General features: G+C 35.7%; 4 protein-coding genes across 8 annotated transcripts; 1 reads left to right on the forward strand and 3 right to left on the reverse strand.

Moving 5' to 3' along the window:
- Positions 1–483: 483 nt before the first annotated feature.
- On the forward strand, positions 484–3207 carry LOC143470594 (trans-L-3-hydroxyproline dehydratase-like). The gene is made up of 7 exons (XM_076968827.1): positions 484–1097; positions 1383–1529; positions 2100–2257; positions 2380–2549; positions 2624–2731; positions 2821–2936; positions 3012–3207. The coding sequence occupies exons 1-7, from the start codon at positions 928–930 to the stop codon at positions 3154–3156; spliced, it is 1014 nt and encodes a 337-aa protein (XP_076824942.1). The 5' UTR covers positions 484–927; the 3' UTR covers positions 3157–3207.
- Positions 3208–3214: 7 nt separating this feature from the next.
- Positions 3215–12555, reverse strand: LOC143470593 (putative serine/threonine-protein kinase irlA). 5 transcript variants are annotated; one of them, XM_076968825.1, is made up of 13 exons: positions 10922–12555; positions 9821–9924; positions 9214–9352; positions 8258–8402; positions 7870–7920; positions 7545–7689; positions 6824–7005; positions 6239–6392; positions 5889–6028; positions 5580–5786; positions 5194–5372; positions 4855–5042; positions 3215–4717 (listed from the first exon to the last, which is right to left on the reverse strand). In XM_076968825.1, exons 3-13 carry the CDS (start codon positions 9273–9275, stop codon positions 4161–4163), a joined length of 2010 nt encoding a protein of 669 aa, XP_076824940.1. In that variant the 5' UTR covers positions 9276–9352; positions 9821–9924; positions 10922–12555; the 3' UTR covers positions 3215–4160. The 5 variants fall into 5 exon arrangements, with proteins under 5 accessions (XP_076824940.1, XP_076824939.1, XP_076824937.1 ...); XM_076968824.1 differs by having other exon boundaries at positions 9808–9924; XM_076968822.1 differs by having other exon boundaries at positions 9214–9924.
- Positions 12556–13261: 706 nt separating this feature from the next.
- LOC143470983 (very long chain fatty acid elongase 6-like) lies at positions 13262–16388 on the reverse strand. Its single transcript, XM_076969291.1, has 7 exons — positions 15813–16388; positions 15583–15718; positions 15319–15524; positions 14677–14787; positions 14060–14181; positions 13592–13777; positions 13262–13460 (listed from the first exon to the last, which is right to left on the reverse strand). Exons 1-7 carry the CDS (start codon positions 15865–15867, stop codon positions 13368–13370), a joined length of 909 nt encoding a protein of 302 aa, XP_076825406.1. The 5' UTR covers positions 15868–16388; the 3' UTR covers positions 13262–13367.
- A 5229-nt stretch (positions 16389–21617) lies between these two features.
- Positions 21618–26638, reverse strand: LOC143470985 (very long chain fatty acid elongase 6-like). Its single transcript, XM_076969292.1, has 7 exons — positions 26480–26638; positions 25677–25812; positions 25398–25603; positions 23828–23938; positions 23173–23294; positions 22873–23064; positions 21618–22057 (listed from the first exon to the last, which is right to left on the reverse strand). The coding sequence occupies exons 1-7, from the start codon at positions 26529–26531 to the stop codon at positions 21974–21976; spliced, it is 903 nt and encodes a 300-aa protein (XP_076825407.1). The 5' UTR covers positions 26532–26638; the 3' UTR covers positions 21618–21973.
- Positions 26639–27077: the final 439 nt, after the last annotated feature.

Genomic DNA, 27077 nt, shown 5'->3' on the forward strand with positions numbered 1-27077 from the left:
CAAAAAAAACTGAAACGCAATAGGAACGTATAAAACTGTTGAATAAAATAACATGCAATCAAAATAAAGATTACAAAAAATCAAAAAAGTGTTTATAGACATAGCTTGTGCAGGCCTATAGGCTAGGATGTATTTGTTCACACTAATATCATTTAACATGAATGAATCAAGGTAAATGACGAAACATGCAGAAATAGGGTATTAAAGTTGACAGAGTCATATTTTAGAATGTTTACTTTCCAACACCTTTGCTTTGACATTTCGTCTGATAAACCAAAAAATTTTGCTGAGCCAGCAATCCTCGCGGCTAGAACCTTGTTTGATCAAGGTTGAGCGTTTCATACTCATCTTTTATAAAATAGCTTTGAAAAGTATTTAATCGGTAAATATTTGCAAATCATACATTTCCGCAAGGTTCCTGGACAAGGTTCAAACGATGAAAATTTAGCTGATGCTTCGTTTATAAAACGTCTTTGTAGCTTATTGCTGGAGAATGAAGTATAGCCACTAACATATTCCCGTACAGCAGGTTAAAATATCTTTCATTTAGATGAAGAAAGTGTCTTGGGCTACTTCAAATCATAGCCTACCCAACTACAGGAGATGAAAATGAGCTTGCTTGAGCCAATTTAAGTAAAGATAATACTGAAAAACTGCTGATAGATACTCGAGAATGCGTACTGCTTAAGTATATAGTTTCGCGAGCCTCGTCGTGGTATTTTCCTGATGATATCTGCATTCGATATCGCAGCATTATTTACAACTTCAAACAAACGTATAATAGTCAGGAAGCAAGAAAAGAGCTGTCTTTCTAAGTTCTGAACCCATTTTCTCTAAATCCAAATGTTGTAAACTTTCGTTGACGCTTCTTTGCGAATTATTCTTAGTGTTGTTATTCTGTCAAAACTTCAGTATAATTCAGTAAAAATGGGAGAATCTGAGGAGTTTTTTGAGCCTGGAACAGTTGTCAAAACAATAGAAATGCACTGCGGAGGCTCTCCTATGCGCATTGTTGCGTCCGGTGTGCCGAAACCCAAGGGTAATACTTATGATGAACGTTTTAATTATCTCAAAACCAAGCAAGACTTTGTGCGTCGGTACGTTTTATGTCAATAAACAAAAATATTGCAATAGTCTATTAGCTACAAGAGTTTAATAGAGTATCTATTTTGAGCAAAGTCTTGTTTTCTTGTGCTTATCCAAAACGAAATGAAAACCAAAATGAATGCTTTGAACTGAATTTGTCACAGGACAAAGATAATAAGCTCTTGTACATATCTTCAAAAAAGATGCCATTATCCCGTTCAATCATATTCATGGTATACAAATTGACTTTTCAGCCTACTACTTCTACCACTTCTAAGATGCATTCCATTTTAAAGATTTGTCACCAACGAGCCTCGGGGTAACAGAGACCTGGTGGTAGCTTTGCTCATGGAGCCAGACAAGGAAGCGGACCTGGGTGTGGTTTTTTTATCCGTTGGATCTTATCTCGCTATGTGTGGTGAATCTACTCTATGCACTTGCCGGTATTTAGTGTTGTTTTCTAATTGCATCTCAATTAAGCGTAATTCCACTAAGCTTGTATACCTTTCAGCGGACCGTTTGTGCATAAGGCCTATAAGCAGAGTCGTAATAACTCGAGTCGCTTTTTGCAAACACTGGACTTGAGTTCCTTTCTAAAAAATAACTTCAAAGACTTGACTTGACTAGATTCAGTATTTCCAAAACATAGACTGGACTTGGATCGGTCCTTTTTGATTTCAGTATTAAGGTAAAACGATTTTTTTCTTTCGTTTAAACCATCAAAAGTGTAACTAGAAATAAAGCTTGCTTGTCCATGAGTGCGTTCGTGGCAGCAAAACGAAGCAAGTTTTCAACATTTTAAACGTATATTGTTGATATAAACTGCTTCTTTGCTTTCTGTGTGGCTTGGCTTCATATATCGATTGACTTGAGTTTTTTTGCTACATGACTCGACTCGAGTTATTTTTTCCAAAAGATTCGACTTGATTTGCGACTCGAGTTTGACGACTTGGTTACGACTCTGCCTATAACCAAAATCTCTCAGTTGGTGGTTCAGCTCAGTATACTTTTAGGTATGCCGTGGACAATGGTTTGGTGAAGTACCAAGAACCTGAGGTAAAATTTACTTTGCAATGTCCATGCGGATTGGTGGAATGCTATGTCCAGTGTGCCGATGGAAAAGCAGGAAAGGCTCGCTTTCATAGCGTGCCGTCATTTGTTCACACACCCGGTATACTGTATGCTATACACCTTACATTTCGTTTACAAAAAACAGATTTCTTTTTGCGCAAGCTGCTGCAAAGTAGGCCTACTAAAGTAACGAAGTCATGGCCATGTTTCGTGCATTTACAGGGGTCAGTTTAATGCTCCCCAACGGACAAAGCGTCAAAAGTAATGTGGTGTTTGGTGGGGCGTTTTATCTGCTCGTAGATGACTCTGAGCTTGGCTTCGATGTCAAAAAGTTTGATTACAAGAATAATATGAGTTTGTTGGCAAACTTGGAAAGAGAAGCAAATAAGCAAGTAGGCCTAATATACCAGTTGTAGTCACCAACTTAAAATTGTCAATATTTACGAGAATATTTTGTTTTTCGCAGATAAAAGTATCTCACCCTGACAAAGACATTAAAATTATTGCGGGATCGATTATAAAAGACAGCAGGACCGAAACATCTTACCACATAATCACCTTGATGGAGGATTGCGTGAGTTTGTTTGCAATCATGTTAAATGCAATTGGCGATAACGTGCGTATGTGATAAAAATGTGCATTATATCTTACGATTCTATCAAGATTGTTCGTGGTTTCTGTGGTTCAGGATCGACTACAAGAGCAACTCTAGATTACTTCAGTGGTCGTCTTAAGCTTGGAGAATCACGGTTGTACGCAGGTGTAATTGCTGGTGGAGCGTAAGTCTAAACTGTAAATAACATTCATTTTTACCACCACCTTTTGCGAATTTTACCTTCATCTTTGATATACAGGACACGTGCAACGCCGTTAAAAACCTGTAAGATTGGAAGATATGACGCAGTCGTCATTTCCATAGAGGCAAAAGCTTATTATACTGGACGAAATGAGTTAACGTTTGAGTCGGATGATGATCTGAAAGGAGGGTTTGAAACCTGAACCACGTTTTCTACGCTATTTGTATTCTAATGAAAATAGCCACACTTTGTAGGATTTTATTTAATATATGATACAATTTAATTTAATTTAATTTAAGATACAATTAAAAAGTCATTATAAAATAAAATTGTTAATTGAAACAAAGAGAAAGTTGCATAAATTGCGTAATTATTTTAGCAAGTGATTTAATGTTAAGAATGAGAGGACCAAGGAAAAATACAGACAGTTTATGTGAAGCACAGGCTAACAGTTTGCCTTTATCGCAAACAAAAAGACATTAATATTATAAATATTTGTTTTTGTAAAGCAATAGCATTGTAAAAGTGACTGGTTTAAAACACAGTTTTACACAATAACACAAAGTTTATCAAACCTGTCAACATCTAAGTTCAAAATTACCTACAACTACAAATATACCCCGGAACATTTCTAAAAAGTATAACGTATCTAAGTCATAAATATTATTGGAGTCGATCTTGTAACAAATAGGTCAACTAACAACGACATTCAAACAAATTTATTGAAATCCTATTGCGTATGGAAACATGTAAATAAGTGCAAAACCAATCTTTCAAGGTTCTACCAAGTCATAGTCAACTTCGTGTTACATGCAGATGAGCCACTCTGTCTACTTTTCTTTCAGCATTCGTATAACTAAGTAATGTCCACCATTCGATTTAGTTAAATAGTGTCACTGCACACAACTTTTGAATAAAACAAAAACGATAACACTAAATATATTGTTAACCAAATACAGAAAAATATACATGTCTTTATAAGATACATCTCATTCAAATACAGTGACCCCAACTGACAACTACAAAGTACAATAATTTGAACCTACTACAAACATGGACAACACAAAACCGACGACTATAATCATATATATTAATAAGACAAGATGAATGAATCCTATAAATATGATGAATAGACTCCAATTACCTCACGTTGCTGCCAATGAATAACAATAAAATTCAGCAAATCATCCTAAAACACACAACAGACTATAAACCGCATTTTTCATAACTAACATCTATAGATCCTCCCTCAGCGCTTGGATATCTATCGGTAAGCTTTGATGCAGCTACTGGCCTGATGGTTATGGTGATTGGCACGATTCTACCTTTTTCTAATGTGTCTGGGTTTTTTCCCAAGTATAACTTTACTTCAGATTTGGGAAGGCCTTGATCCATGGACTGATCATAGAACTTTTCATAGGAGAAGAGTTCCACAATCTTTTGCTGTTCCATCTTTACTGCACGAGCTTGCAAGTGAGATGTAAACCAGACCTGAACCAAGCAACATCTGCGCGCCATCAGGGAGTTACTGTCTTTGTCTTGGTGGAGAATGATCCCATCATCAAATTTGTCTAGAACTTTCTGTATCATACTTTCACTTGATGCTGGAGGGAAATCAAAACGATTGAAACTTTCTACTGAAGTGCTTTGGCAGGATGTCTTGTGGTAAAGACAAGCGGGGGAATGGCGTAAACTTATTTCATTTTTTGGTCGAGCATGGTTGCCATACTCCAGCTGTATTTCAAACTGATATAGCTCATTGTCTGTAGTAAAAGAAAATATTACAATACTGATGGTGGTTCTTGATTAGTACATGCAGTTTATTTCCATCATTTTTAGTCTAGTAACAAAATAGAGGACTGAAGTAAAGCAACGACGTCAGATTATTTTTTTAGAAAACCTGGAATATTTTCTTTGCGAAACAAACTCATCCATTCATTGCATTCAGGGTCGATAGACTTTTTCTTTTTTTTTCTTTTGGACTTAGGACTCACAGATGGTTTCTTTTTATGCGGAGATTCATCAACTTTTAACGAAACATTCGCCAGTTGTCGTGATATTTGTGGGGATGCAGGTGGAATCGGTGTTCTGCAAAATTGGAGCAGTAAATACAGCATAAAGCAAAACATAACATAACAAAATTGACAGAGACAACCAACTTTAAAATATGCACAAACTTTTTATAACAAAGATAAGGCACTGTACTGAACTCTAGATTATTTACCAATATTTCACCTACGTTTTGTAAAACTCGATTGCAATATTTTTGTCTCTAAATGATTCATAAAGATGAACAAGCAACTGTGGATAAGCTCCAGTAAGACTTTCTAAAAACTTATCCCAGTTTGTAATCAGTCCGTCCATTCCTAAACATTCCTTTTCTGCATTTGACTTCTCAGCATCACGACCATGAGCTTCCTTAATTGAGAAACAAAATAATCCCGGTGAAAACATAACCATACGCAAATCCTTGTACAGAGTGTCTATGAAAGGCATGACACGAACATACAGATGAACCACTATGGCATGTAGGATTAATTAAAACTACAAAAACTAAAACTTATGATTGCAATTGTCCAAACTTAAAAAAAGCAACAAAAGGTGAAAAGAATCTGCAAAGCTCACCATATTTCGGATTAACGTCAGCAATTGTTGTAGGTTGCTGCATTCACTAAAATATTTGTCTGTAATAACAGGCTGGGGTAAATGGGAGCTTTGTATCTGAAATTTGGTTGTTTTTCTATCCATGCCTTTTTGGAGTAATCCACGGTCGTATATGCTTAAATGTTGTAATTTGTTTGGTGCGATGTGTCGCAGATGTGTATTTAAAGTCTACATGAAACGCTTGGGTTAGTTAGTTAAAAACCTTAGTGAAGTTAATCAATGGCAAAACAGAGAAAACAATTGATTGACTTTGTTATAATAAAACGACACCTTGTAAAATTCCACTTTTTCCTTAGAATTCCAAAAACTTGGGTGCTTAAGCACATTTGCAATCGTAAACCGATCAGCAGGATTATGCTTAATCATTCTTCGTATCATATCACATACAGTCACATCATGTTCCTTTATAACTAAATAAAAACAAATGGATTGTCTACATCCAAAATATGCTTAAAATAGTTTAAAAAATGGTATTGTTATGACATCTCCTGCATATTGTTTTGCACTAAACACACATGATATCAAATTAATGAAGGGAGTTTAATATTATTTTGAGTCCAACTAACAAGATTTCAAAAAATATATTCTGCGTCTTAAAACCAATGTTATTCTTGACTGACCATTAGGACTTTTCAATAAAGCTTCAAAATTAGGAGTTTTTCTCTCTCGAATATTTCCTTCTTGTTTATAACCCTTACTGCCAAACGGATGAAACCCTCCAGTTACCACAAAGTGAATGAACACACCAAGAGAGAAAATATCTGCTGTCATTTTCTAAAAAGACATACTATGTATACATGACGCATATACACGAAAACTAGTTTTTCAAAGTATATGTAAATAGAACTGCACATGAATGGTAAATGAAAAGACATGTTTAGAATCTGTCCTTTATGCTTAGTCCATCATGTTCGATATTTAAAAAAACTATCACTGCTTGCCAAGACAAAGCTATACTGTAAAGATAAAATTGCTGATATGGATATGACACAAATAATGCAACTAAATTATAATCTGTTAACAAAGGTTTTGATTGTTGTTGTCAAATATTTTCATAACATGACAACTACTGGTATTTGTAAGCAAATTAATTGCCATGTTTTACTGGTCACATGTTTAAAACATCACTACGTATATAATTATATCCATGTGTTTTGTTCAGCATGGCAAAATGCACAATCTAGTGATAAATACATTGTACATACCCACTTGGATCCATGATCATAGCATTCCTGGGGCATGTATCCTCGTGTGCCATTAGATTCTGTGTAGATACCAGACTGATCTTGTAAGAGCTGCCTGCTCAGACCAAAATCTGATACTTTCACTAGTGTTTTGCCTTTGCATTTGACAATCAGAAAATTGCTTGGTTTAATATCTCTGTGAACTAAAAATATAATGGAAAATAACATAATTATTCCAAAGAAAGAAAAACGCCTTCGTAAATTGTATTAAGACTCACTGAGAAGTTATACCTTACCGGTGTATGTGGGAATGTTTATAATAGAAATGTTCAATTTCTGGCATATTCTACAATAGTTTTTCCTAATCCAGTATTGCCATTAAATGTCTATACTTTCATATCCAATTATGACATGATTTAATATCAATGGCTAAATTTTGATAGCAATCAGTTCTGCAATCAGTGACTTGAAGAACTGAGTACTTATATGTACAGACTACGCATTCTGAAATGAACAAAATTGACTGCTTGGAACAATTAAAACAAGTCTGGCTCATATCAGAAAACTGGTTGCTAAGGATGAGAAAAGGCAAAAAATGGCATTTAATGAATTTGGTTTTTAAGGAATCAGTGTTCCATAACATACATTGGTAGTTGCACATAATGCTAGTGTGAGATCATAGAAATAAGCTTTAAAACGGTAGCTAACTCGCAGTACTGTATGTGAAGAAACAATAACTCACTGATATCATTGCTGTGTAAATATTCAACTCCCTTAACTGCTTGCAAACAAATTTGCAGTGGGGTGATATCATTGAAAAATTCCTGAGGGGTAACATTTGGTTGAGTTTCGGGTTGCATTTCTCGAGTAAATTTATTTTCCACAAACTAAAAAGAATAGTGTTAAATATTTATATTGTATATGATACCTTATTTACAAGAGCTCTCAAAGTCAGTTAAGTACAGCATACAACTACTTCGTTTACAAGATTATAATGTATATTATAGCATTTAAAAACCAAAGAAAAACTTATGATTGTTAAAAAGATATATCAACCTCATCCTCACCTGCTGCACTGTTGCATCACATAGTTCCATATATATGACAATGGTCAGATCCTAACATAGAAGCACGACGCATTACAACAAATACCACAAGTTTACTTTGATGATTTACCAACTTGCTCTTTAAATATTCATTTATTTACATTTATGTGGCATTTGTGTACATTTGTGCTTGGTATCATAAGCAGAAAGTTAGTCATACTATTTTTGGAATAATGTAAACAAACTCATTTTTAAGTATATTGGTTTACTGTACGTCTATGTATCATACTGGTATCAGTTTACTGGAAAAATAAACAAATACTTAATATCCCATAATATTTACAAAGTTTCAAAATAGCTTCTGGAAAATTGTTTCTTTTCTGTAATGTAGCTATATTTAGTCAATTACTTTATCAAAGTAATCAAAATAGTGTACGATGTTTTCATGATTCTTGGCCACTTCTTTTAAGATTTCAATCTCATTTTTTAAATTGGTGTAAGTTGACTTGTTGACTTCTTTTCCAGCACAAAGTGATTCATCATTCTTTTCACATCTATATAATAAAAAGCATTGTTTTTGTAAAAGATATTTTCTTTGAGTATATTTCAGGTACAGGTAGTTGTAAGAAAGTATCAGTAGATGTTAATGCTAATAGTTTATATTGGCATTTTAACTGCTGGTCTTTCAATTTATGATAAAATTAATTTTATATGCGACAGATTTGATTATTCTATTTGTTTTTTTATTTCCTTGTTTTCTATCATGTCATTTCCTGCAATAACGTTTAGAGAGTGCAGACAAAGGTTCTATTTTGTCACTAGAATAAGTTCATCATTACATGCAATTGGTTGTTAAATCATGTTACCAGTAAATGCTCTGCCCACTTTTTAAACCACAAAATAGTTCCCATATCCAACTATATAACATCATGGTATGGATCAAAACTTGCATAATTTTTGGCATTGTGAGTGTTGCTTTAGTTGTTATAATGTTGTTAGAATTAGTTTTGAAATTAAATCAGCCTGTACCTATATATCTATTTTATTTACTTATTCATGGTGAGTATTCTATTTTGTCTCAAGTCAAGTGGGAAGAACAAAGATTATAGATTATCTGTTGCAACATAGAAGACATCAATTTTCTCACAGTGCTGTAAAAGTGCTAAATTCACAATTTTCATTTGCATGTATGTAAAAGGAAGGTGCTAATGAAATGAATTTAGATTAAGTCAGAAAACTAACAGACGACACTTCTAAATAAATTTGTTTCATTATTAGACAGGTCACTTTGTTTTATCCCAATGGAAAAAGTTTTTAAAAGTTGGTTAATAGATCTCAGCAAAATACATAGAATATACAACTTACACAAACACAACTCCACCCTGGCCCCCACCAGCTATCTTGCGTAGAACTTTATAAGGTGGCATCTTTTTTCAAGTTCTCTGATGCACCATTCGCTCCTTTTATCAGGAAACTACTTTTTTTGCATGATTGTAAATTTCAGCTTTAAATCAGAGTTGAAATATTACAGAACTATGACTAGAGCTAATAATTATCAGCAGAATAAAAGTTTAAGGAAACCTGAATACTAACATTGGCAAACCCATAGGTTTAGGCAAACCCAAATTCAACTTTTGGCAAATCCAGGTTTATTTTTTAGACTTAGAATTTATTTGTAAAATCAGTTAATATCATTTTTAGTTTTTATGTATAAATCATGTTAATAAGAAAAACTTGTGGTTTCGGTAAAACGTTTTCGTCTATTTTAGGCAGACTGCTTAGTGATAGACTTTTTATCATCACTGACAGTGAAAAAAACCAATAGTTAAATTTAAGAACTAAACTTTGCCAATGACATTGTTAACTAAATTTATAATTCACAATCAAGTTTGCCAATGGGGAGAAAACGGTTCAATTGACACACGCCTATTAATATTCTTTAATGCCTGATCAAAATACCTCTCCAACCTACCGCCAACCTGGCAATTCACCAACTAGCTACCGTTCCATTTAATTATAACACTTGCACTTTTTAGCTCAGTGTCGTTGCCATATGATGCAAAATGCTGCAGAAATCTGCAATAAACAGTGGTTGCTGAAATACCCAGTTTTAATCTACATGCAATAGATATATTACCAAAGAAATTCTCTCAAAACTATAATGGAATAATGGAAGTTGAACGTCCATTAAAAGCATTTAAATTAGGATAACAGTCAATGATTTTTAACACCAAGTTAAGCCGACAACATCGATAATTTCACAAATATTGATTCCTTGGATTTTAACTTTTTTCATCGCTACTGTTTATCACATTTACCACATTTCGACTGATATGATACAAACATTTTGGGCCAGATTTATTAACGCTATTATGAATAAAACACATCTTATTTTCCAACATGATCAGTTAACACAAAAGTTGTTTATACTATCCTATCCTATCTTATCTTATCTTATCAAATATCTTCACGACACTGGTTTTAATATTGGCTTCAGCCTTTCTGGCGAGGCATCACAAAATCTTGTCACAAGAAATTGGTATACAAAAATTGTAAGTACAAGCCAACCGTTTTCCAATGGAGGTCAACAGCTCCATATATTTAACTAAGAATTAGGTTAGGTCTAATCGTGGTAGAAAATGATCAGAGTTTTAATATTGATGTGGCGTAAAACATATACCCTATTTTTTGGCATAAATCTCTCTGTGTTAAAACCCAAGCTCTCCATACAGCAAGCTGGTGGGGTCCTGCAGTTACTGGAGGTTTGATGTAAAGTTTATATTTCCACATTATATATCAGATGCAATTTTTGTGCCAATAACGAAACAATTAATTAAAATACTGTACGCAAAATAATGCTGGCAATCATATCTTCCACTTGTGAAACTAAAATCTGTTAATTTTAATCTAAAAATGGATACAAAGATCGAGTCTAGTGGAGAAATACACAACCACAGGATGTATTTGCATATTAGGCCCCAGCTACTCAAATTGTGACATCATGTGATTGTGCACTTCCGCACTAGGCCCAAAAATCAAAATACCCTTACTTAAACGGCGTCTACAAACTAACCTTAGTGCTACTTTCTCTAATAAATGTGGAGGTATGTCGATATCTAAAACGATAAACGTTTATAAGCTTCTTTGTCACACACTGCCACCAATTGTAATGATTTTATTGATTTGTTCCATTAACTTCCGTAGTGCTGAGAAATTTCGAGATGAAAGTAAGCAATCGTTAACGGGGATTTACCCTAGAAAAATACTCGATTTTCGCATTTTAACAGGGGAAACGGGAATTACCAATCATTATCTATGCATAATATTTATGTATAGACTATGATATCAATAAAGTTAAAAATTAACCAAATTTATTTTAAACAGAAAATTGACAAATAGCATACAACCAAATAAGAAAAAATGACCTGTATATTTAGAAACAAAAGCTTAGAAATAAATTAAACTACAATTGTTGTTTATTTGCAATTTTCAAGTAAATAAATTCTGTACTGGGATTCTAAAGCGCTTGTCCCAATTACAGTATACTGTATTGCCACGTTTAGCATAAGCTACTGTTACCTAGGCAGTGCGTCTGAAGAAATTAAAAACCACAGTTTATAAGCTAAAATCTGTCATTTGAACCAGGACGAACCGTAGGCTTAGGCATACCATATTTTTGTGATTGAAAGCCAGGACGTTTCAGAACAACGAGCATCAGATAAATGTGGTTCATATTTTACTTTTTTCCTACTAGCCTACTATTACTGAACTGGCGAATGCGCTAACAATCAACCCACTACTCAACTACTGGGCCATTTATTGCCCACTGCAATGACGTAACATTTACTTTCACATTTAACACAACGAAACAAGAACACGCATCAGGCATCACTATTCAGCAAGTTGGCTAAACAAAGGCAATGCTGGCTGGCCAAATGCCAAAGAGGGACTTTTTGGTAGACTGACCGGGACGCCGAGACAAACCCGTAAAAACCGGGACTGTCCCGGCTAAAACGGGACGTATGGTAAGCCTACGTAGGCTACCTTAGCAAGTTTGTTTAACCTAACTCCGAAACGGAGTAGCCTAAATGTTTCAATCCAATGCAAACGCGAGCCGAAATAAGCTACAATCGTTAAAAGGAAATTTTGTTATGACCTAAACTGGATTTAAAATACGGTTCGACACCTTACTTCCCAATACTGTAATCCAAATTTACCCATAAATCTTTCTTCCAACTCACTTTCTTGACAATAAGCTACGAGCGCAAAAATTATGCTGAATCAGAGTCATGCGACTGCGGAACAAATTTGCTTGCGGGCATGACACTCGTATGATATGTAGAGCCTTTCTAAGTGATCTTTACTTTTACTTACCGATACCACTCAAGAGGTGAAAGAGAAAATGTTAGGATCTCACTAAAATCCTGAAAAGGTTGAAACGAAGAAAATAGGCTTAGTTGGGCACATTCTTTTCAATTTCAGCCCCTTCAGTCTTTCAGGCTTTTAGTGTATCCTAAATGCTATGCCCGATTAATTTTGAATTAAAGGCCGGCATTTGGCAAGCATGGTGGAGCTTTTTTTCCATAATTTGTATGAAGAAACTCTCTTTCGCCTTCTACATGGATGAGTGGAAAGCCTAAATCCACGCAACAAGATAACAACTGATCTCTATAGACCACCTCTAACAAACACGATCTCTATAAGCACACACCTGTTTATTGAAATCAGAGTTAGTAGCTCGTTAATATTGGATCATTAACGCCACAGCGAGACATCAGAGTAGGCAGAATACCACGCAAAAGGCAATCGTTGAGTCATAAATTTGCGTAGCGGAGGCTATAGTCAGCAAACTGTGCTGTATAGGCTATTAGACCAACTATTCAAATGCTTGTGATTTATTTCTAGCCGATATTGCTTACACGCATTGCCTGTTTTATAGCATTTCTTTGCAATAAAACAGCACATTGTACGAGTAGAACTACTGTGGTCTACTGCCGCAGCCTAAACTTATGGCGCAGACTAAAGTAAGTGGGACTTAGTTCAGTGTCAACTTTGTAGTAGACATGCCATATTTGTGAACTTGTTAGTTCATTGATGTTTGCAAAAAGATTGCTTAATGCGTTCACGATATTTTGTGTTTTAGTTTAATATATTACAATTTGTTTTTGCTTACTATGGTATAGGCTATGCTTTAAACAAACTAATATTTAAACTATTTGACTTTATTTATACATGAGAATTTGCAAATTTTCGGTCTTATAGGTTCCAAAAATTGGGGACAAAGAGACAAAACTTTATTTATTTTTTTATGTATTTAGAAGAAAAAGGGACCAACTTAATATAGACATTTAACAAAATAACATCATTTAAAACTCTGTTTCTCTGTTTAACCTCAAGAAACGAGACAAAACAACCTGCTTTATTTCTTTTTAATAAAGTCGCTATTAGAATAGCTTACTGAAAGTCATAAAACAGTAGAAAAGCTGACGTCATATAATTTAGTATATCCACCATTGTCATTAATCAGCGTATTTCGTACGTTTGCGAAGTGAAACGTTTTTAATTTTTCCATCACCTAAACTCACACGGGATTGTTCACCAGCAGTAGAAACCTGTATGGGTAAAAGCAAAGATTAACTTTGTTTATTATTCGGCATTTAAAGTAAATATCCGTATAGGCTATAATTAAGCGAGCTGTGTACGACAACGTTCTGCTTATTCACACAGAAAACAAATCGTATACCTTCTTCTGTTTCGCTTTCTTTCCAACAATATAAGTTTTGTAGAAGAAATTGGCAAAAAGTGCAAGATAGGAAGCGTACATGACACTTCCCGATATTTTATGAATAGGTGACGATGAACAACCGTACTCATCGCCCCAAACCACAATTCCGTACATGACAGCGCAACCTATTATCATTTGGGCAATCTATAAATGAAAACAACGTTAACCTTGTTTACCAACAAAAACATGTAAAACTAACAGGAATTTTTTCCGAAAAAATCCACAAGATATGTTTTAAAAGCGAAAGAAACGAAAGTGCTGACAAAGTGCGTTTATAATTAAAAAGTATCATGATTTATATACACATTGTTCACATATTACATTGAGTTATTGAAAATTAAAGATCGAAATCTGGACTTCTTGATAACCATTTATACCAAGGCCTACGCCACATAGACTACAACAAATGATAAGTTGTCCAATCACCTGACATCCAGTAATGACAACAGCCAAGGCACGTGGGAGTTTTATGCCTGCCGCTCGAAAAGCATAGTAGCTGTACATCAACGAATGTATGGCGTAGTTGGCTGTCATAAATATCCAACCACCTGTTGGAGAAAATCAAGGCGCATGTAAGTATAGTGCAGTGCCAGAAAAACCGTGGTACAGGAATGAGGCGTGTCATATGGCTATAGCAATGTTATAATGCCATTACAAGGCATTAACAGAATATGATAAATGCATTGCATGGTATCGGGATAAAAACAACTCCTCGAACAGAGAAAGGCTATAGACAATCGAAACCCAACCATAATTCATCATAAATAGATTCCCTGTCACCAAGCTTGTCTGTCCACATTATCCAATAAATATATTTTTTTTTTTTTTAAAACCAGAATCCGGAACTATACAGTATTTACCAGGATCACCAAATTGGAATAATTGTCCTTACATAATACCTTGCTCAAAAGCATTACAGCGACAATGTATATAAACCCAACTTCCAAAATACCCTTGTTTCAAATGCGTATAGAGAGTCTAGAGACACATTACAATCGATCTATACCGTACATGATCTTTTACCAACGATGCTATTATCATACCTGGGTATTTTCCGCCAATCATGAGCCAACAAAATAAAGCAACTGTCATATGATGATACCAGTGAAGAAAAATTAAGTTTTGCTTTCGGAACACGATGAAGGTTGTGTCAACTGCAAGAAAAACTCTGTTGTTAGAGGTTCTATAATTAAACATGATATTTGCCAATACTTCACGTGTGTTTCGTTTTACGAAAAGCGATTGTAAAACCTACAGTTTAATAAAAGATACATATAGGAAAGTTCCACGTTTTAAGTGTTAAATTTTGGTTTAGTGTGATATAGAATCCTTTATCTTTGGACTGAGGAAATCTTTGCACGACTCAAACTCCGCGATGACTCCTCATCGCTCGAGACCCGGTTGAAGAGCGAGCCGTTGTGCAAGCACCGATAGATTCACATCTTTTATTTTTTCGTTGTTTAAATAAAATTGCCCGAATTTGAAGCTGTTCATCAGTATCACTGAAAAGGGGCAAGTGTCGTTTACGCCGTGCATTACAACTCTAACGCCACCTGGTATCGAACACGAAGTGTAGTAGTGTTGCAGCCCAAGCGTTTTAACCACTCGGCTACCGAATCGATTTGGGTCTTGATCAAAACCAAATTAATTTTGTTATGCAGGCAACAATAAACGGAATAACTCACTGTACTCTAGAAACTTGCTCAGAGGAAAGAGCGCAGCCCAAAAGCGTGTTATGGGTCCGTAGTAAATGATTCGATCGCAAACCACCGTTGCCAAACCTTCCGTTTGAAAAGCAAACGCCATCACTGCTGACGTGCGAACAGTCCCCACTATACTGAAGATGGCCAACAACGACGACCATATCATCATAGGCTTACGTAAACTGAAGCTGCAAAAAGGCAATTGTTTGTTGGTTTGTTTTCATAGGTATTAATTGCGTAAGCTACCTTGTTCTGTTCTTCATATATCTTTGTCCACCAAAAACCATCAGCAAATAAGCCGCGCTGCAGATTATGGGGATTTCCCATGTCTGACACAGCGAAGTCACCCAAGGCTCTACAGGATATTTCTCCAATTCCCACTCTTAGAATAAATTCACAAAGATAAATTCTCATTTACTAACTGACATAAGCTTCAATGAACTTGAAATCCTTAAGGTCGATTGAAAATTACATACCGTTAAGGGAGAAGTTTTTCAGTTTTTCTTTCCAAGCAGGTAAATTTTGCATCATAGTTCACCAGCGTCAAAACTTGACATGTTTATTTGAGCCTGTGGAGCTAAATAATTGTGGTTGCCTAATGCAAAAACAAGTTTGTCTCACACCAAGGAGCGCACTTAACTGAATAAGCTGATGAAAAAGTTTGAAAAACATTTCAGTGGTTATACAGGGGTAATCAGCGCCTAAAATACACATCGCAAATGTGACGGCTATTGTGAAGCGTTTGGCGAACAGTGTTACGTAAGAAAAGAAAAAGCATGGCGTGTGCCAATACAATGTAACAGCGGTTGTAGTCTATGAGCCACGGTTTCACGCGCAATGGCTCACAATGACTATTCAGCCACGACCATGGTTCGTTCCTTGTTCAAACAGTTCTAGTATCAATTTCAGAATGATATCATGAACGGAATAGCCTAAATAATTTCATTCAAAGAGAAAGTTAACCTGTCTTTCTGACCGCGAAACATGACTTTTCGTCTGTGATGTCGCAGTGTTCGTTGAACATGTCACAACAGATATCAAAGTGCCATACATCAGCCATAATTACCCAACCACTGAATTTTTAAAAAATTCTTTGACCGGTTTGTCTAGTAAAGAGCGCTCCTTAATCGCCAATCGCTCTTTCATTGTTAAAAAACTTTCTTCTGCACTAAACCATCTCCTCTTTAGGGGTTCGGCATCTTTTAACTACATTACCACACTATACTAAGATAGAGTGAAAGTCAAAGATTTAGGCGATTTTCGGCGATTCCTTTATTGTCTTCGTCACTCGCCACGCTTGACTGCACTCTTGTTTGAGGTGACCGTTGCCGTTTAAATCACTTCAATAGCTTTTTACCGCAACTATAGTATAATAGGTGAGAAATATACTGCCTACGACTGGTTTTAGATCATTATTACTTAAAACTTTGCTGAATACAAACATACCGGATGTTTTACAGTGTGTAGGCTATTATCCGTGACTTGTATCAACAGAAATGATGGGCCGCTGCTTTCAAACTATTTGGCAGTGGCCGCTGGCACTGCAAGTTGTCTATATATAGCGTACGTAAATCGAAACTCGAGCACGCCTATACCGCCAATCTGCTAATTTTCTTTATACATATTTATGAGCTTGGCTAAGGAAACGGAAGCAGCCATATACCTACAATCAACGCATTGCTTTTAAAACCATAAGTTGAATCGCTTCCTATACCATACGCTAACTTGTTACTTTAAGCGTACTCTATTTCAAGGCTATTTTGTGTGTAAGAATTGCATAACTAGTACGCTTCAATTACTAGATAGGAATCGTTTAAGTTACTGACTGTTTTAGGAGCTTAGCTATACTGTGACAGCAAACCACCACTGGTGTTTAATTTCCTTTAGCGATACATGTCTCCTTCGTTACTATTGCAGCTGAGGCTGTTGATGAAAGCTCTTTTGTCGTTGAATAACGTTGTGAAGTTTGTTTGACGCTATAAACATGATTTTCTCCCAATCCACCTATTGATTAACCACACGATTAACCATTCGATTTTATTTACACAGCAAACAATTGAACAAATAGGCCTGTATGAATGAAGATGGTGTGGAACTGTGGATGTCCCATGTCACATACAAAAGACATCGTTAGTTAATTTAAACTAAAATTTTACATGGAGAGATCTTCGTCTGGGCCCTTAAATTTTGGTAAACCTGGTGTTAGCAAAATGTCACACAAGGAACAAACTTGGGAAATACCGAAAAGAGGAGAACTACTGTATAACTTAAATAGTCTTATTGGATCTATGAATTGTTTGAAAAATGCAACGTTGCGCTTGATGTAGGAACTTTGAGCCCATCATCATCCAAAGTTCTCTTGTTCAAATAAGTGTGACGAAAAAAATGAAAAAACTGTTTGAGTTTAGACAATCTAGTTAAGGTTAAATACATTGCAAAACCCCACGTTGTAGGTACTCTATATTCGGACTTTGAACACGTCGCAAGATCTGAACCAAATCGTACGACGTACAGTGACAAAGCCAACAAAAAACCTTCAGCTGTAATCACCCTGGGCACACATGAACTGTCGCCACAGAGTATAGTCGCACAAAAAGTAATCAAATTTGGAGACAATTTAAAGCCCAGCACAGTTCCAGGAAGCAGTTTTCTTTCCTCTCATTGTGCATTTACACGAAATGTTCTCCAAACGTTCAAATCGTTTGAAGTTAAATTTGCTCTTTTACAGTAAACGTAATTCATGCAACATGTTGTATAACTTCCCGAAACTTCATAATATAAAAATAAGCACAAATTAAATTAAAAAGCGATGTTTACAGTTAGGCTACTTATAACAGATACAAGCAAACTAAATCGGTCACGATCAGACAAAGTGTGTTATAGCTAAATTAAACCTAAATTAGGTTAAGAGGGAATGGAAAATTTTATGCTGAAATCACGAACTAAACCAACTACTACCGTTGTTTATCTGCGTAATTTGCAAGTTTAGGCAAAGAGACTCTGTTGATTTTTCCTACGGTCAATTTCCATTCCGTAATGCGCATAAAAATCAGAAATTTTGCAGATGAAAAAAACCCATATAGGCCTATGTTTAACTTGTAATCACGAAAGTCGTCATAGCATTCAAGAGTGGTTCTTAAGCGTTTGGAGTAACAAAACCTGCAAGTTTCATAAATGCATTCACCGAACCCTTCGGTACAAGTCATAAACATGTAACCTATATCATTAGTTCACGTTAAAGGAGGCGACCTGAAATGGGCGGCGCCCAAAACGTTTTGCGACTTTAGGCCTCGGAAACTGCTTAAAACGCGTCAAAATGAAATGAATTCTCATAATAAATGAAGTGTAAATGCTAACTTTCCTACACTGGGTTGCAATTAATGCCATGAAATAACACTTGGCATGTGGATTAATCACAAAGAGTTCATGAGTTTTGTAACAAATTTCCTTTGTATAAGTATAATAACTATCTTGAAAAACATCGATAACTTAAGTTTGCTGTTACAATTATGTTACAACAAACATAAACTTCGTATCAACAACTACAATGCGAGATAGGCTTTGTTGGATGTAGCCTACATAGGATTGGCCGGTAGTTCCCAAGCGATACTCCGCAGCAAATCATGGTTGCCACAAAACCTGTGGGCAACAAACCTTGCCAATAAACGTGACTCTATACGTGAGACCGCGTACAGTGAATCACACATTTTTGTGTTTTCTCCGCCTTTTGTTGAAACTTCACTTCTTGTGATATAATTATATCTGACTTAAACTCTATTTGGCTTTATGGAGAGGTTTTTAGCGATTTTGTTTATTAAGATATTTGACTTTAATAGTGGACAAAAATTGATTCATTGCGGACCGGTATTAACTGCCTACAAATAAGTTCATCTACAACATATTTTGTTTCAGGTTTGATTTATATTTTTTCGCATTCGTCACTGTGATTTCATACTAACTTGTATAAACACAGATTTTAATAAATACATAAGGATACAGTAAGCAATAATCAAAAAGTGTTTTACCACTTTTTGCTAACAAAATCATTAAATTATTTCCTGAACGGAAAGTTATAGGTCGTTTACTATTTTTACTATGAACAAAATATTGTAGGTCGTCACATAACAGTGATTACCACATATTTTTATCAATATTTTTCATTTTTGAATAGTTGGATTTGCTGTGTGCAGTGATTCACTCCACCCCGGCCCCCCTTTTCTGCCTCTCACAAAACCTTGCTCAGTGCTCCCTGCAAATGTTCAGTGAAACACTGAAGCAAGTAGAGAAGTTCAAGTATCTACGAATGCAACTCACAAGTGATAGAAGGCAGAACATTGAATTGGATGGCCGAAATAGAAAAGCAAGTGCAGTGAAGCGTGAGCTTGCAACGTTCGATTTTCATTAAGCGAGACTTTTCTAAGACCGCAAAACTCCCAGTTTTCAACTTTCAGCGCATAAATCTATTCATGCTGTTACGTATGTTTTCAGGCAATTTCTTTGTAGCTCACTTGCATAATGAGAACCAGGTTTTTTCACCCAGTCACGCTACCATTGCATAATGTCCTTGGGCTAGGGATGAATGACGCTTGCTCCTGTTTTTACGTTCTAGTGAACAGTTTCGAATTCAGGCAATACCATAGATTAAAATAAAAAATATGTATTCATCGGACCCTGAAATTCGAAAATCTCAGTATCCAGGCTTCCAGCGTGATGAGAAAAGCCGAGTGGAAGTCGCGGAAGACTTTTCTCAATGAGAGAGTAAACTTAAGATTGTGATACCATATAATGCTGTAGAGTGTAACTGTAGACCATAGTATTGTTACCGTTTGCACTATCGTGCGTATAGACCCGGTCGATTATGGGTCGTGTATTTGGTCTACTTTGTTTTAGTCGAGTACATTTTTATAATGCTTTTACTAATACGAGAACGTCTGCATCTAGGAGTATTAAAGGATAGAAAACGTAACCATATAATACGGCATTTGCGCACAGAAAAGAACACCGATTCTAAGATATAGAACAAAAAAATCTTTGCTGGCATTCTTTAACAAAGTGACATAAATATTAAACTTTCAAAAGAAATTTAAAAGTGGACACAAACCATGTCATCACTACAGTTCTTGAAAAAAAGAACAAATTGAATTTTTAAAATGGAGATATGTGAAATAATTTTTTATTTCTGAAATTATTTGCAGGATCTGGAGCAATTTTCTACAAAGATGGTTGGAGTGAATTTAGTTCAAAAGTTGATTTTGTTTTTACAGCAAGCTACTTAACAAACAGGTCTATTAAAGAGGATGGGGTAGGACCCTTTATATGGAGAGATGGATGTTAGAGATACTGTAGATAGATAGGGATCACCATACCAGAAGCACGCTACAACCAAACCTACATCGACAAGGTAAGCTGCAAAAAGACCAACAAAAAATGTTTCCATTATCTGCAATACGCTGCACATTTCATGCTTGAACTCGAACTATGATCGAAACTTACGTCATACGAAAGACAAATGTTTGACTGCATTGCTCAATAATGTCAAGTGTCACATAGAGCCGTAGACAGACACACCAAGTTGCACGGGTAGAAAATACGCATGGTGACAAGGCGGGATAAGGTTTAATACGTGACGTCCTTCAAAACTAACCAGTAAAGCCTAAATGCAACGACCCAAGTGCGTGGTTGGAACAAACAGCTTTGAGAGAGAAAAAACGGAAGGAAAAGTGGTAATAATTTTCGAAGACTGATAATTTCAACGAATGTTTTTAAATTGAAAATTCGGTAACGAACCAATAAAGCTGGTCATATCATCTGTGGGTATGAGCAGGACGACGCAACACACAAAGTTGGGTGCGAGTTAGTTTATAGCAACGCAGAAAAAATGGCTGAAGAAAAAAATGTTTGACGCTATAAGCAATCTCGTATTGGATTGATCATTGATCTGGCAAAATGTGCAAATTTGTAATGGACATTGGAACTTCAAATAAGCGCATTGTCAATCGGGGTATACCAGTTCATATAACTCTGACAAACATAAGCCACACTATTTGACTTGAACAGTCTCACGGGGTTAAATACATGGTACAAAATACCACATTGCACTCTGTGTTGGGACTTTGAACTCATTGCGGGGTTCACACCAGTACGTGCAAGTTATTTGCAAATGGTACATACAAAACTTTCAGCTGTAATCAGCTTGGGCATACACGAATGGTCACCTCAGAAAATAGTTGGACAACGAGTAATCAGTTTTTGGGAGACCGCTTAAAGTTCGGTAAATGGTGTCAAAGTTTCTTTTACTTTTGCTATTAGTAGCGAGTTTTACACGAAATATTGTATTGTCCAAATGTCCACATAGTATGAAATTACTATAAATTTGCGCTTGCTCAGAAAACGTGCTCATGTATAATGAGTTAATTTCTCAAAGTATACGGTATATGCTTCACAACAACGACACAAAATAAACCATACGGTGTTCGCAGGTGGATTATACTTGTAAAAGTGGACCACAAGCAAACTAGATCGGTCACAGTTACACAAAGATTAAGCCATCTTAGATTGGATCAATTTAAAAGAAAAAGCGAATTTCACGCTAAAATCACAAACTATAAAGCATCCACCGTCGTTGTTAACCCGTATGTTAAGCACGTTTTCGTAAAGATCCGCCGTTCATCTCCCTATCATCAACTTCCATTCGAAATTGTTGACTTGAATCAGAAACCTTCTGCACATGTAAAAACAAAAGTAAACAATGACATTCATGTAACTGTTCCGAATGCCAGGCGGAAAATGGTAATAAACAGTAGAGCCAGTTCTTACTGGTTTCGCCTATAAGAGGGCAATTCACTTATATCAACATCTTTCTTTGTTCTGTACAAAATTGTTACCCGTATGCGTATGTATCACTCACATTCAAATGAGTTTATTTACAGCCGCATTTTATCAAGTGGATATCGATCACATCGCAGGGTTTTTTGCCCCAGCGTAATTTCATTCTTTTACAACAGCAATTCAAATTGCATAAAAAAATTACAGTTTTTATTTTATATTCTAAGACAAAAGATTTGCAAAATCTCTTTTCAGCAAGAAGACGGTAACAAGTCAACTTGCACATCCGCCCCGTGATTTGAAATTTAGAGTTGAACACAAATGTTATCGTCATACACATAACAGTTATTATAACGTAGCCTAATGTAAAATGAAATTTTCAAAATGGTTCTGTCAAGCATAGATTAAATAACTGATTAAACCTTTTAATTTTTGAAATTATTTGCAAGTTCTGGAGCATTTTCCATGCTGTTTGAATGCTTATCAGTTTGTAAGCTCTCTGCAGCTTAAGAATCAAATCACTAAAACAGCATAAACAACTTGAAAAATGCTTTAGCACTTAGCCTATCCGGTTTATTATATAAAGGTTCGTCTACAAAATCGTTTGATGTACATCATTTCATTTTTCAAATTTCCTCGAGATTCCATTGTATTGTAATAGAACTAGACTGAAATAAAAACACATTGACATTCTGACAAATCGTGTTATACCTTCTCTTGTCCCTGTTTCGCTTTCTTTCCAACAATGTAAGTTTTGTAGAAGAAATTGGCGAAAAGTGCAAGATAGGAAGCGTACATGATACTTCCCGATATTTTATGAATAGGTGACGATGGACAACCGTACTCATCGCCCCAAACCACGATTCCGTACATGACAGCGCAACCTATTATCATTTGGGCAATCTATAAATGAAAGCAACATTAACCTTGTCAAAATGCCTCGTTTACCAACAAATGGATTGGAATTGGAAGAATTTATTTTCTAATTAGCAATCAAATCATCTGAGATACCTGAGATATAGTTATAACCAGCGCAAGCGCACGCGGGAGTTTTATGCCTGCCGCTTTCAGCGCGTAGTAGCTGTACATCAACGAATGTATAATGAAGTTGACTGTTACAAATATCCAACCACCTAAAAAAAAAATTCGGAGATGCAAATAAAAATAATACAATTCGATATATTACTTTGCATCGTTTGCGGTTTCCAAACTCTATCTGATCATTACCCACATTTCACATATGGCCTTTATTCATGGCCCATCTCCTACCGTTTCATCTTTCGTGAAAAAAGTGACTGTCTGTATTCCAATACATTTGTTTAAGTCCAAAATGAAAATTTCCAGCGAAATGCGACATTTTTTATTTTCATACAGAAGTAGAAAAAGTAAATTAAACGAAATAAAAACTTTAACCAAAATAAACTTTATCGTTTATAATGAATACGCGACCCCTTTAAATTTACTCCATGTGCCCTCTGGGGAGCCACGGTCACCAGTTTGGTAACTACTGCGTGTACAATTTGGAAACAACCAACAACTTTCTAGCATGTAGTCAATAAGGGTGTAAAAAAGCGTAAAAGGGCGTAAAAAGAAGTGTGCTGATATTCACCGCATTTGAGTCATATTACATCACGAACACATCATAAAAGCGTTGGTCGTACAGTACCTCCATATTGGCTGCTGTATATGAGCCCGGTAACAAATGCAACCGTTATATGATGATACCAGTGAAGAAATATCAGGTTCTGCTTCCTAAGTACGATAAAGACGGTGTCAACTGCAAGAAAAAGTTGTTGTTAAAAGTAACATTGATTATGTTTTCAAATGCCAAGTAACGTACCAAACAAGCTACGGTGAGCACAGTGCCAGTGGCAATTGTAGGAAAATTCTTATCAGTATAGCATCGTAATCCCAATTGTAGAAATATGTATATAGGCTACAGCACGTTATACTTTTTAAAATCAAAACAGCAATATCCCTAGTTATATGCATGCGAAATATTTTTTGAAAACAATACATTCTGACTTCTGAAACGGAGCAGCGCATGCTAGATGCGAAGAGATGCTGCGTTAATCTGATTCTCTCATTCATACACATAGCGCATCGTATCCTTTCGGTTTCGACATTTACTGGAGGGGAATGAGTTTTAAGAGTTTGGTGTTAACCTTGTTGTCTGCCACAAGAAAGCGGAAAGCACACACGCTTTTTAATGTCAGTTCAGTTCGGCCGTTGTTCGTGTTTAAATACTAAGTTACGCCGTCTCCATTACAGATGTTTGTTAGTTATTGAAGATTTGCGTATGGTCAGTAACCGCGTCTCATATTCCATCGTTACAACAAATGTGCTACAAAGGAACACATAATTGAATGCAATTGCAGCTCGAAACATAGATGACTGCTGTAAAGTGTTAAAATTTTATAATAGTGATTAATTATGAAAGCAAAATAATGGAAGCTTTTGTTAATAAAACACTTCAACTCGACTCTTAATAAACAAAATTTTGAAAATTGCGTGTCTGTCATATTAAAAATTTGTAATTAAGTTGCCCGGTCATATTGCTTTAACTGGCTTTATTGTGTTATCGCTAATTCCATTGCATCGTTTTATTAACAACGGACAATATTAATAACCGTCTGCACTTTTAAATGTTTCTCTTTTTTCTCGTACTGGTATAGTGCCACATTTATTCCGGGCGTTGTGACGTTGAGATGTCGCATGAATCAGGGTACGTTTTCGGTTCAAAAAACTTGGAGGTTGCCGTCAGCTTTAAGACAAACTCACTAGGTTAGAAAGCTAACTTATAAATAAGAAAACACCACATACAAATTTACAGGGAAATTTATGCTGACTCATGCGATATTTTCACGTCACAATACCTTAACAGATTTGGCACGACATCGGCATGTACGTTACGCATATAGTCGCTTCGCTTAATACCGTATTATTATTCTTAATAAGGAAGATGCTAGTCCGAAACAAGTCTCTGCTTTTTTTGCAAATAAATGAGTTATGACCCTTTTAGTATTACTTGTGTTATTAGGAACTACTTGGTGCTTAAAGTCAACTTTCTCTAAAGCTAACGCGCCCGGTGAATATACAAATAATTATAAAGAATTCCTCTATCTAAGATCAAAAGCCGCCAATACAAACTAGGTTCTAGTTACTGTATAATTATATGATCTTAATAAAAATGAGATAAGAGTTTTAAAGAAAACATCATGGATCGAATTACTCACTGTATTCAAGAAATTTGCTGAACGCAAAAAGCCCACACCAGAAATGCGTTATGGGTCCATTATAGAAAATAGGATCACATACGACCGTATGCAAACCTCCAGTTTGGAAGGCAACCAGCATGACTGCTGACGTACGAACAGCTCCTAATGTGCTGAAGACTGCTAACATGAATGACCATATCATCATAGGCTTACGTAGGTCGAAGCTTTAAAAAAGGATCATTATAGCATGGTAGCATTGATTGTGATAGGATACATGATGTATTCTTCTTAGTCTACCGTGTTTTGTCCTTCATATACTTTGGCCCAGCAAAAATCATCAACAGGTAGGCAGCAGTGCAGACTATGGGAAACGCCCATGTCTCATAAATAGGTAAAACCCAATCTCCAACCGCATATTGCTCCACTTTCCATTCTATGAATGACAAATAAAAATGCTCAATATTTTTGTGAATTATGGAACTTAGTTGGCGCAGCTAACATGCGCAATAAAGTTGGAAACGTCACATGGTAAGGGTAAAAAGGCCAATTTTATCCTGTAGTGGTGTCGTGCCTACCGTACTGGATTAATTGGGAATCAAAACGCACAGAAAATAGCCTATAGTCCAACTGTTTAAAAAGCATTTTAATTTTGTGATTGAAAACTAAATGCATAGCTATCAACCAACAGGCAATTAAAAGGTTAAAATTATGCTTAATGTTATCTTTAACCGCACATTTTGTTATTGTTCTTTACGCATAAACATCGAATCATGAAACTTGTTTAGAAGTTGGTAGCAGGTCTTCCATTTTATTAGAATTAAACAAACAAACTATTTTGTTATTTCACATCTAAGGTGGTGCTTTGTGACATCACAGTACGGTATCTCGCATAGCAAGGATATATGACAAAATAATAATGAGAAGTTGATGATAGAATTATTGCTTCGTTTCGAAGGAATCAAAGATTCTTGAAATTATTAGTTTTCAACTTTTCATGACGCTCCAAATTGAACTTTCACCAAATTAAATCAACCTTTTATAGAGGCAAAAGTTAAAGCTTATCAGATTTAACTTGCCACTGAACTAATAGAAACACATACCGTTAAGTAAAGCATTTTTTAGAGTTCCTTTCCATGCCGGTAACTCCTGCATTATACAATTTCAACAGTATAGTGTGATTAGGCCAGACTTACAAATTCCAATGTTTGCTCAAAACCTGTTTGCTAATATACAACGTAAAGAGATGCTAAAATTATTCTCTCTGTTATAAGATAACCAACAAGCCATTCGGCAAGTAAAGGAAAAATGCTCGCTCTAAAAGACGCAACATCAACGATATTAGCTTTTTAACACTGCAGCAGGAAGTTTAAAGGCTTGATAATGTTTAACAAAACGCAAACAGAGTTTTTGGTTTCTGAAATTGCAAACCATCATATTAAACAAACTTCCGAGAAAAGACACTTCTACTTTTCCAGGAAAAATGCATATCCGTATCCACCCAGGTGCTGTGACTTTTGCTATTCTTGGCAATCTAGGTTAGTCGAACGTTGCAGTGCTGGGGTTTTCTAAGTGTTTTTGGAGAATAGAACAGTCCTCAAAACTCTCCGACGGTCTCTGAAAATTTATAGCAACAACTATGCAGCAGAAAATTAGCGGTTGGTTTTTAAAAATTCCGTTCTCTTGAACTTTTTTTACCGG

The sequence above is a fragment of the Clavelina lepadiformis genome, chromosome 9, assembly GCF_947623445.1.
Source record: "Clavelina lepadiformis chromosome 9, kaClaLepa1.1, whole genome shotgun sequence".
Taxonomy (NCBI): Eukaryota; Metazoa; Chordata; class Ascidiacea; order Aplousobranchia; family Clavelinidae; genus Clavelina; species Clavelina lepadiformis.

Bases quoted from the DNA above. Each gene is read 5' to 3' on its own strand.
- LOC143470594 (XM_076968827.1), top strand. From the start codon at position 928: ATGGGAGAATCTGAGGAGTTTTTTGAGCCTGGAACAGTTGTCAAAACA. The intron at 1,098-1,382 runs GTACGTTTTATG...TCCATTTTAAAG, and splicing joins AAGCAAGACTTTGTGCGTCG to ATTTGTCACCAACGAGCCTC. The intron at 2,937-3,011 runs GTAAGTCTAAAC...TTTGATATACAG, and splicing joins GGTGTAATTGCTGGTGGAGC to GACACGTGCAACGCCGTTAA.
- LOC143470593 (XM_076968825.1), bottom strand. From the start codon at position 9,275: ATGCCACCTTATAAAGTTCTACGCAAGATAGCTGGTGGGGGCCAGGGT. The intron at 7,921-8,257 runs GTAATTGACTAA...CTTCTATGTTAG, and splicing joins ATTTTGATTACTTTGATAAA to GATCTGACCATTGTCATATA. The intron at 5,787-5,888 runs GTGTCGTTTTAT...CGTTTCATGTAG, and splicing joins AAAAAGTGGAATTTTACAAG to ACTTTAAATACACATCTGCG.
- LOC143470983 (XM_076969291.1), bottom strand. From the start codon at position 15,867: ATGATGCAAAATTTACCTGCTTGGAAAGAAAAACTGAAAAACTTCTCC. The intron at 15,719-15,812 runs GTATGTAATTTT...ATTTATTCTAAG, and splicing joins GAAAAACTTCTCCCTTAACG to AGTGGGAATTGGAGAAATAT. The intron at 14,182-14,676 runs GTATGATAATAG...TTTCTCCAACAG, and splicing joins GATTGGCGGAAAATACCCAG to GTGGTTGGATATTTATGACA.
- LOC143470985 (XM_076969292.1), bottom strand. From the start codon at position 26,531: ATGCAGGAGTTACCGGCATGGAAAGGAACTCTAAAAAATGCTTTACTT. The intron at 25,813-26,479 runs GTATGTGTTTCT...TGTCATTCATAG, and splicing joins AAAAAATGCTTTACTTAACG to AATGGAAAGTGGAGCAATAT. The intron at 23,939-25,397 runs GTGAGTAATTCG...TTTTTCTTGCAG, and splicing joins CAGCAAATTTCTTGAATACA to TTGACACCGTCTTTATCGTA.